The 10,057-nt window shown below is 42.0% G+C and overlaps 1 protein-coding gene across 1 annotated transcript in view; it reads left to right on the top strand.

Moving 5' to 3' along the window:
• Positions 1 to 6,898, top strand: part of LOC111234407 (A disintegrin and metalloproteinase with thrombospondin motifs 15-like) — an 11,322-nt gene extending 4,424 nt beyond the window's left edge. The window contains exons 2-8 of the mRNA XM_022762485.1: positions 903 to 1,035; positions 1,184 to 1,351; positions 3,320 to 3,603; positions 3,711 to 3,888; positions 3,992 to 4,164; positions 5,083 to 5,258; positions 5,408 to 6,898. Coding sequence (XP_022618206.1) covers positions 903 to 1,035; positions 1,184 to 1,351; positions 3,320 to 3,603; positions 3,711 to 3,888; positions 3,992 to 4,164; positions 5,083 to 5,258; positions 5,408 to 6,200 — 1,905 coding nt within the window. The 3' untranslated portion in view covers positions 6,201 to 6,898. The remainder of the gene's footprint in view (positions 1 to 902; positions 1,036 to 1,183; positions 1,352 to 3,319; positions 3,604 to 3,710; positions 3,889 to 3,991; positions 4,165 to 5,082; positions 5,259 to 5,407) is intronic.
• The last annotated feature ends 3,159 nt before the right edge of the window (positions 6,899 to 10,057 follow it).

Raw genomic sequence — 10,057 nt, 5'->3', positions numbered from 1 at the left:
AGTAAAACACTTAAAGACTGGGTGGTGGAAATCCTTGCTTAACACTATCAGATCTTTTCCCAATCTCTACAAACAGATCTTAGGGTAATGACAACAAGACGCCTTAAAGGCCCTGAAAATATTTTATCAGTCAGCTTCTTACTGTGACTGATGGGGTCCTACACAAACACAATTTTCTGCCAAAGTTACAACAGTTTTGGTTATTTCACATTGGAGATTTATGTTTTCCTTTTTTTTCCTGTGCTGTTTTCATTAGTTGAAAGTGGCCATGGCTCAGCTGGAAAAAGGTGATGTCACATATTTCTAAGCATCTGAAATAAAATCAGATGACAGTCATCAGGTTGTTTGTTGTTACTTGCTAATCCAATCTGATCAAACCACACCCACACAGTGCTGATGAGGCAGATGAGATTTTAGATTTTGAATTATAATCATTATCATAAAGTTATTTTTTTTAAATTTACTTTAACTTGGATTTTTGCAGTTTTAGTCATGAATATTTAAGATTAAAGAGAAATACTTCAGATTGGAAACAACGTTTTAAGAGACTTTAAAGGATAATTCCGGTTTATTATAACTTGGGTCTTATTTTTGTAGTTTTGGCCATCGTTTCTACCGGCATTAATAAAATTTTACTCACCAATTTAATTGCTGAGGTCTGGCAACAAGGTGACATCACTAAATAGAGGTCAGACAGGGGCAATAAACAGTCTCACCATCAGACAGCTTTCAAACTCCCATGTTAGCCAGATGTTTTTGTGTAAAATAAAGTAGGTAAAGCCCAATAACCTGCTGGGTTTGGGTGGGGGTGTCTGTAGTGTCTGAAGCGGCAAGCTCTGCTGCTTTTTTCTTTAGCTCTGACCAGCTCAAATGTATTATTGTAAATTCTGTTTTTTGTCCAGGACCTGTGTGGAGCTTCCACCTGTGACACTCTTGGCATGGCAGACGTTGGCACCATGTGCGACCCGAAAAGGAGCTGCTCTGTGATCGAAGACGACGGCCTGCCCTCAGCTTTCACCACCGCCCATGAGCTCGGTTAGCCCTGCCAGCACCGTTCCTCATCAAATATTTATATAATTTATAATTTAATAATTTCCTATAGTGTGAATGCTTATGCACAACCACAGATAAAAGCATCTGTGTATTCATGAAAGATATCTGACATCTTGTTCCCTCTGTACAGGACACGTGTTCAACATGCCACATGACAACGTGAAGGCCTGTGAGGACGTGTTTGGGAAAATGCAGGACAACCATATGATGTCTCCCACGCTTATTCAGATCAACCGCACCAGCCCGTGGTCCCCCTGCAGTGCTGCCATCATCACTGAATTTCTGGACAGTGGGCATGGTAAGTTTCCACCACTCCTGACCACTGTATTTGAGTGCAAACAGCCTCATGGAGTATTTGAAGAGGTGTGAGGTCAAAGTCAAGACAGACACATTAAACAGACACTTATTATTGAGGAATTATTGATTAACAAACATGTAGTTGGGTGCTGATCACATTAATAGATGCTCATGGGTCTGTTTGCCATTGCATCAAGAAACAACATGACTTCCATGCTGCTGTTGAAGAGGAGCTGACTTTTATTTTGACATTTCCTAATTTTTACCATATTTTTCTGGGATAACTGCTTCCTGATTTCCAACTACAATGATCTGAGGTAAATGCAAGGGAGAGCATGACTGAATTTCAAATGTGCTTCAAATGTAATATCCGCATAACCTATAGTACCATGCTCATAGAAATGACTAGCAAAAGCCAAAAAGAAAGTCATTTGGATGCAGATTGTTTGCCAAGCAGCCCAGACCACAGCACTTGGCCTCGAAGCAATGCTAACTTTTTATTTTAAAACTGCCCCCACATCTGTCCCAAATTAGAGGGCTTGTTCTGGGGAGAGTCACCACAGTGGTTTGGACAGCGAGGTGTATCTGCCCAGTGTTTCCCATGCAGGTTTACTCCAAATAGACAAACTTTTTTGCTTCTTTCTGTGTCCATTTTAGACACGGTCTGAGAACAAAAGAACACAAACAGGTCCAGAGAGAGACACATTTTTGACTTGACAAGGAGGGATTTTCTATCTAACAGCGTTGTAGCTCGGTTTCTCCTGGCTGCCTGTCATAAATCTTGACTTCAAAAAAAAGTGAAGAGAAGAAAAAAACATGTTGCCACATGTTTGAGGCAGTTTTCATGGAGTGCTGCGCCCAGAATTATTTGTAACCTGTTCATTCATCCACACACACAGACACACACACACACCCACACACACACACACACAATACAAGCTATTGTTTTCCATGATTGCTCTTTGGAGAGAGGGAGTAGGAAGGAAGAGGAGAGGCTCAGCTTATTCAGTGTAGAGTGACTTGTTTATATAGTATTGTGCTATCATTTAATCAGCACGTTTCTTCTGCCAAATTTGCGGTGAAATGGGAGGAAACAAATTTGCCACCAGTTACAGCTCACTGCCTTATTATCTGTTATGAATTCACCACAACATGAATGCCATAGTAAACAGTTCAAAGTTTCCCCCAGTGCAAATGACTTCTTTTGGGTGTGTAAATTCCCCATAAGGGTGAGAAGTTGTGTGATTTTCTGAAGGTTTCCTCCTGGAAACCTTCTCATTCACTGACGGTGATCTTTCATGTCTCCAAGCACCTGCTCGTCAACTCTTCCCATTATTAGTTTGTTCCTGGAAAGGCTTCTGTGTGTCATTTATTGTAAATGGAGTCTTGCCTTTGACCTTTGACCTGTGTGCTAGCTGCATTCCATGTTGTTGAAGAGTTTAAAGCTAAAATTTCAAGCTCAAATCTAAAGGTTTATGATTATTCTAGTACTTTATCCCTGCAAATCATGCGACGTGGGTCAGATCAAACATGAGAGGACGAGCCTGTGGGTTTTTAGGGAGAGTTTGAGGATGGGATAGGGGTGGGGGGGTGGCTGTGTGTGGGGCAATCCTGCATGTTTTGTGTGTATATATCTGTGTGTGGTATGTGGCATACACTGCATGCACTGCATCAAGCTGCACTTTCACTTCAAAGAGACCAAATCACATAGGCAATAGCTCCTCACTGCCCCCAACCCACAATCCCACCCAACCACACACACATTTCATGGGAAGGATTATCTGACGGATGCATAACTATAGAATGCATTGTTTCTCATGATTTTGTGATACTATTTTGGTGAAATGATGGAACTTAAACCTTTAATAAATGGGTGTAAGTGCTTGCAGCTGGTAAGGAAAAGCAATAAAACCAGAGATGACAGCTAGTATAGGTTCAATATGTTTCTTAATGAGTCTCCCTCTTCTAGGGGAGTGTTTGCTCGACCAGCCTCCGAAACCGCTGGTCCTCCCTGACTTGCTGCCAGGAGCATCCTACATCCTGGAACGACAGTGTGAGCTCGCGTTCGGAGAAGGCTCCAAACCCTGTCCCTTCATGCAACCACCATGCGGTCGTCTCTGGTGCACAGGAAAATCCAACGGCCACTTGGTGTGTATGACTCGGCACTTCCCCTGGGCAGATGGCACCCACTGTGGGGATGGACAGGTGTGCGACCGAGGTGTATGCTCTGACAAACACGTCCAAAATGTGAAGGTAAGATTCACACACTCAGACTCAGTTTCTTGATATCAACATGTACCAGGACTGGAATGTGATTAGGAGGGTATTTGTTGTTTTACCTTCTGTTTGTGCATTTCCAGGTGGACGGCCGCTGGGGTAAGTGGGGCACATTTGGTTCCTGCTCGCGCACATGTGGAGGCGGCGTCCAACTGTCTAAAAGGGAGTGCAACAACCCAGTTCCGTCAAATGGGGGTAAATACTGCCAAGGGGTTCGGGTCAAATACCGCTCCTGCAACCTGAACCGCTGCCCTGACACAGGTACGAGTTGCTCAAAACAGACAAGTATGTCCAATGACATTTTTTCCCCTGGAGCATTCACACCTCTCACCTTCTGTACTCTCCCTCCCTCCCCTCTGCGTAGGTAAGACTTATCGTGAAGAGCAGTGTGAGACCAGTGGCCGCAGTTTCAACAGTAACCGTATCGCCCCCTCTGTGGTCTGGGTACCAAAGTACTCTGGGGTGTCCACCGATGACAGGTGTAAACTCATCTGCAGGGCTAATGGCACCGGTTACTTCTACGTCCTGGCACCCAAGGTACACCTCAAGTGTTTTCTCTGCTGGACAAATGTAAAGATAATTTGATTGGTGATCAGACAAATGTCTGACTAAATGGAGGTTAGATTTTGAGATATGAGTCCATGTGAGAGAATGCAACTATATGTCAGCCAGCTGCCTCTGGTCTAAGAGTGAAGGAAGGAATGAAGGAAAGGAGGAGGACAGTTTATCTCTTTCAGATAGCAGGGTGTGGAGTGAGCTTCAGCAGCAGTTAGGCAGAGTTCACACTTCACTCCATCATACCGGCTGAGGAGGCCTGGATAAGAGCACTCAGGGGACACGTAGCTCTGAATCACAGAGCAGCTGGATGCTTTAACCTCAGAGTCAGGATGCTTTGAACCAAAATTAGTTTACAGTACTTCTCTGTGTAAGTGCTTTTTGTGTACAGTTTAATTCAAAACTTGAGCTGGAGTTTGGTTCATCTGGTGTCAGATTTAAGGTTTGATACATCTTAGGACGAAAACACGACCGCAACCACATTGAGTGAACTTATCAGGCACATATTTTCAGACGTACTAGCTGTGAGGCCGATCTAGTTGACAGACATTTAGAGATCAGGATGATATATATTAAGAGAACTGTTTGCAGCTGACTGTAGCGAAGATCAAAGTATCAAAGATCACAATATGAAATAAAAACAGCTATACAATAATAAATAGCAGCAGTTAACGTGTATGTGCAGTCACATGAATTACTACTTAAGATTTCCAGTAACCTGCAATAAAGATATGAAGCAAAGTAAGCTCACAGGGACTGTTATATTAGAGAGTAGAGTTGTTTTTTTTAATGTGTGTTGGATGATCTGTTGTGTCTGCTTCTTGTGACTTGAGATTTTGGCTTTCTGTACTTTATAGTGTATATAAAAAGCTAACCTTAAAGTGTGTTTGTAACCTCCAGGTTGTTGATGGGACTCCATGCTCCCCAGACTCCACGGGAATATGTGTCCAAGGAAAGTGCATCAAGGCTGGCTGTGATGGAAAAATTGGCTCCAACAAGAAGTTTGATAAGTGTGGAATCTGCGGCGGTGATAACAAGGGCTGCAAGAAGGTGTCAGGACTCTTCACAAAGCCTGTGTGAGTGAAAGCCACAACATAATGGGATAGCCTTTAGAGAATACTGTTTACATCACTTTTTTTTTACTCCTTACATACACATGATAGCAATATCAGCCTCACACCTCTATTATAAGCTCTCATTGATTGTAATATGTTTTGGCATGCAGGCACGGCTACAACTTTGTGGTCATGTTGCCAGTGGGTGCAGCCAACGTAGACATCCGTCAGCGAGGCTACAAAGGAATGATGAGTGATGACAACTATCTGGCGGTGAAGAACAGCGAAGGCTATTACCTGCTCAATGGGAACTACGTTGTATCCGCCGGGGAGAGGGACATCATTGTAAAGAGCAGCCTGCTGCGCTACAGCGGCACAGCTGGCCTCTCTGAGACCCTGCAGGCTGTCAAGCCTCTGGGAGAAGCCCTGACTGTGGAGGTGCTGTGTGCAGGCAAGATGACACCTCCTCGAATCCGCTACTCCTTCTACCTCGCCCGTCAGGCCAAGGAGGACAAGACTCTGAAGAAGGAGGGGCGTATAAACTCCCACAACAGTGTCCTGGCTGAGGATAGTGTCAAGGAGCAGGGAGGAGACACTCTGAAGAAGTCTTATAGTAAGGAGGACCCTGCTCTTGGGAAATGGATATCCTCAGCCTGGGACAAGTGCTCAGTGACCTGCGGCAGTGGTATCCAGAGGAGGATGGTGCAGTGTCTGAGACTGGACGGGAAGCCGGGGTTGGACTGCGATTCTTCACAAAGACCCTCAGCCACTAGAGTTTGTGGAGATCCATGTCCTGAATGGCTTATTGGGCAGTGGTCACCTTGCTCCAGAACCTGTGGGAAGGGCTTCAAGAGACGACCATTGCACTGCAGAACCCAAGTTGGGCATTTGCTCCCCAGGGACCACTGCACTGGCTTACGCAAACCACAGGAGCTGGACTTCTGTAACCTAAGGTCTTGCTAGTGACAAAAACCAATAAACTACAAATGTTGGTCTGAGTCGAATCCAGCTGCAAGTATTACACACACACACCATGTCTGTCAGGTGCAGATTTTTCCGCCTGCCTCATGGGACTGTTAGAGGAGGACGGACACTTGCTTGGAAGTTCAATGAGAATATTGGAAGCAGAGTGAAAGCCGCAGGATGAATGCTGGAAGATATTTTTCACTGCCACCACTCTGACTTCACAGTACATTATTCAGGTCTAACTCAGATGGCAAATAACATAACAGAGGGTCAAATAAGATTTAGCCCAATCCCTTGTACTGTTATCAGATACAGAATGCCCATTTGCAAGTAATCAATCTAATTTACCTTATGAGTCAGGATCCTATTTTATGCCATAATATTTTGACGGTGCAGGTTTCAAAATTTTGGTTGGATCTTGCAAATAGATCAGTGAAGCCTGCTGATTTTCCAAAAACAATACTCCTTTCATTCCTTTTTTCAAAAAGAAAATGTAGCAGGATTGACATGTACTATAACTTTCCACCAACTGGACCAAAATGTAATGCCCGTGTGCTGCACAACACTCTATACAGAGAAGGACATTTTGCGCTTCACTGGCCAAGTTTTTTTTAAATTTTTTTTACTTTTTTTTATTTCAGGGACCTATTTAAATCTTGGAATGGTATTAGAAATATAACAGATTTACAGTAGTATACTAGTTTCAACATATTTGGTATGCTGTTGCTGCGTTATTTATCTAATCAAAATATATATTTTTAAATCTGTAGGATAACAGCTGTAGCAATCCGAGTTAGATGGAACAAATGATAGATTTCTACAATAACAACCACTTTATCTTTTTTTTTTTTTACTCCTAGAACTTTCACAAACAACAAACAATAAGGATGGAGCCAGCATTTTACATCTACACAGAGCCCTCCTTCAAAACTAGGAAGAAATCTCCTGCCTTGTAGACGTTGATTTTCTGCAGACCTCGCTCAGCACCAGTCACGGAAACAGTTTAAACTAGAAATCTGAGGTCACACTGGTGGCTTTCATAACAGATCAAACCAAACAGTGCAGCACAGGAAACAATGACCAGCGGTTTGCTCCCTGTCAGCTGGTGTAGCCGCTAGCTCAGTGATTTCATCAGGCTGCACCCAACATTGCACTGCTCATCGGAGATATGGCCTTAGCCCGATATCTCACATATACACACACACTCATGTGCACAGACACACAGAGAAACACATACACACATATACTGCATTCAATTCCTGCCTTCTGTGTTCGAAATGTTTGATTGCTTCCTTCATTCGACCACATCAGTTGTCTCCTCAGTTCATAGTGTTCAGCCAGTTGTGAAGTCTGTTATGTCATGCCTGTCTGGCACAGTTTCCACAGATAATTTATTATCAATGAAACAATAAAGCAGAGAGGAGAAGAAAAACTGGCAAGCCCTCTGTTATACTGTACAGAATACGTGTTTGCCTGGATCTCCTTGTTCATGGCCCCACAGCCTGAGCCAAGATGTTCTCTCTACACACTCGATGAAATCCTGTAATCCATTTATATTCTTGTTTTGTTTCTTATGGGGCCACGTTGTCCAGTCTAACACCTAACCGCAGGATGGATCCTCCGTTAGTTGGATTACTATTTTTATTTTTTTATTTTTTTTATCAGCTTTTGCACTTTGTACAGCAAAAGAAACCAATGACCTACATGGGCTGTACTGTATACTATGTATACATTTATTCAGCTCTTCGCAAAAAATTATGTACATACTTTTTTAATCTTTTTTTTTTTTTTTTACACAGACATTTGTAATTGTCTTTGACTTCTGAATATTTATTCCAAAAATAAAGCCATCAATGAACAGTTGTAACTTATACTGTAATTTTTTTTCAAATCTGTTATGGTTCAATGTCAGTATTGGGGCCTTGTCACAAAACTTTCAATTCATTCCAATGCAATTTCTACAATTAATACGTCCCCTTGTGGGTGCAACGTAAAATGTATCCAAATTTTTTGTACCTTGAACTGTGAATTGACGCCTTTGACTAATAGCAAGCTGCCCTTACAGTCCTGACCACAGACTGTATGATATACAGATATATAAAAATCATCATAGTAACTATGGTCCTGACCTTTGAGGGAACGGAGAGCCAGAGAGTCCAAAATAAGAGGAGCCATTGTAGTTTACTTCACTTTTATTTAACCTCCTCTGCTGGAGTATAAACTCCACTAAAGAGCAGTGGTTTATTATGCAGGAGTCCATGATACAAATATCTCCTCTAAATTAGCTGTGTGAACTTACTGTCCTGTTAGCAATCAAGCTAAGCTAATGAGCTAACAAGCTTGCAAACTTCCCATTAGCAAGCTTGTTAGCTTGGAGAGCTTTATTTTCCCTCTCTAATGATGTTATATTGAATTAAATGGCTTACGAGGTGTCGTACTGGTCAAAAGTTGAGTCACAGAGTCAGTGTCAGTGATGTGATCCTGCCTGACAGGCTGCTGGACCAATGACTGAAATGTAAACAACCCCATGGAGGTTAAACGCCTGGGACTCCCCACCATTCAGTCTGAACTGAAGACGCGTTTTGGATGAGAGGTGAAACATCTTCAAGAACCTAAAATCTAAAAACTTAAAACCTCTAAAATATTAACCTTCATTTGATGCTGCTTAGAGACAAGTATAAAAGTATTTTTTAACAAATTCATTGTGTATTTAACTGCATAAATCAAGCATTTCAGATCCCTCTGATTAAATGAATAAGAAAACCACATTTATAAGAAAGCCACTAAGATAATCCAGAAATTTTGAGCATTTGTTATGCTTTGCCTAAAACAATAAATGCTGAAAACACCCAAAAAGACTTTCTTCAGTTAAATGAATGCATATTTTTTCCCCAAAATGTATTATAGGCTACTGCCAGAGGGAGAAAAAAATGACAAAACCCATGCTGAGCAACCTTGTAGAAAGGGTCAGCATTACAGAGGAAAGAGAGGAAGCAGATGAAGGGTGGACTATAAAACATGTGCCAGTACATACGCTCAAGTTTTCTGCTTCCTGTCTGTGACATATTGAAATTAATTACCAGCTCTCACATCTGCATCCACAGTGAGTGCATAGGTGAGATGGGTGGCCAGCATGCCTTGTAGCATTTCACTGCAGCCTATAAACTCTACTTTGCCATGCATTTGTTTCACGGTTAACATTTCAGATGTGCAACTACAGATATTTTCCACTGGTTGGTGTGCACTCATTCTCCATGTCTGTGTCTATGACCACTCCAAGAATGCAGCTGTGTGTGTGTGTGTGTGAGAAGGTGGAAATTTTGATTTGTGCAATTTTGACATGATGACTTAGTTATGTCTGAGGACTTTGAGAAAAAGGTCATAGTCTAGCATGGGAGGTCCTGTGTCTGACATCTTATATGTAAAAAAAAGGCTGAATAGTCTGACCTACATAAGAGCAGATAGAGGAAAAACTGGGGGAGAGCCAATGGAAATATTTATTTGTTCCCTGAGTTGCCTCTTGCCTAGATTCATATCTAGTTTCAGGTTTGATGGCTTTAATTGAGGCAGACTCCTTATCAAAAAGAATGTTTGGTTATAACAGCTTCTCGAGTGAAGTTTTTCATTTGGAAAAGAAGTATCATACACAAGGAGGCCCATGTTATATTTGAACATAATACTGTAGGGATTATTGACCCCAGTTTCTAAATCAGTGTGCAGTTTGTATAATACACATTTCCATTAAAGTGAAGATTTATACGTGTTGTTCTTCTATATTTTTACAAAAGAGGAGAGCTTTTGTAACATTAATTCCACATTGTAGAAAGAGGAGGGAGGGATAATGGACAGAGAGA

This window comes from Seriola dumerili, unplaced genomic scaffold, assembly GCF_002260705.1.
Source record: "Seriola dumerili isolate Sdu_G_001 unplaced genomic scaffold, Sdu_1.0 BDQW01000449.1, whole genome shotgun sequence".
NCBI lineage: Eukaryota > Metazoa > Chordata > Actinopteri > Carangiformes > Carangidae > Seriola > Seriola dumerili.
This window is presented reverse-complemented; position numbering and strand designations above follow the sequence as displayed.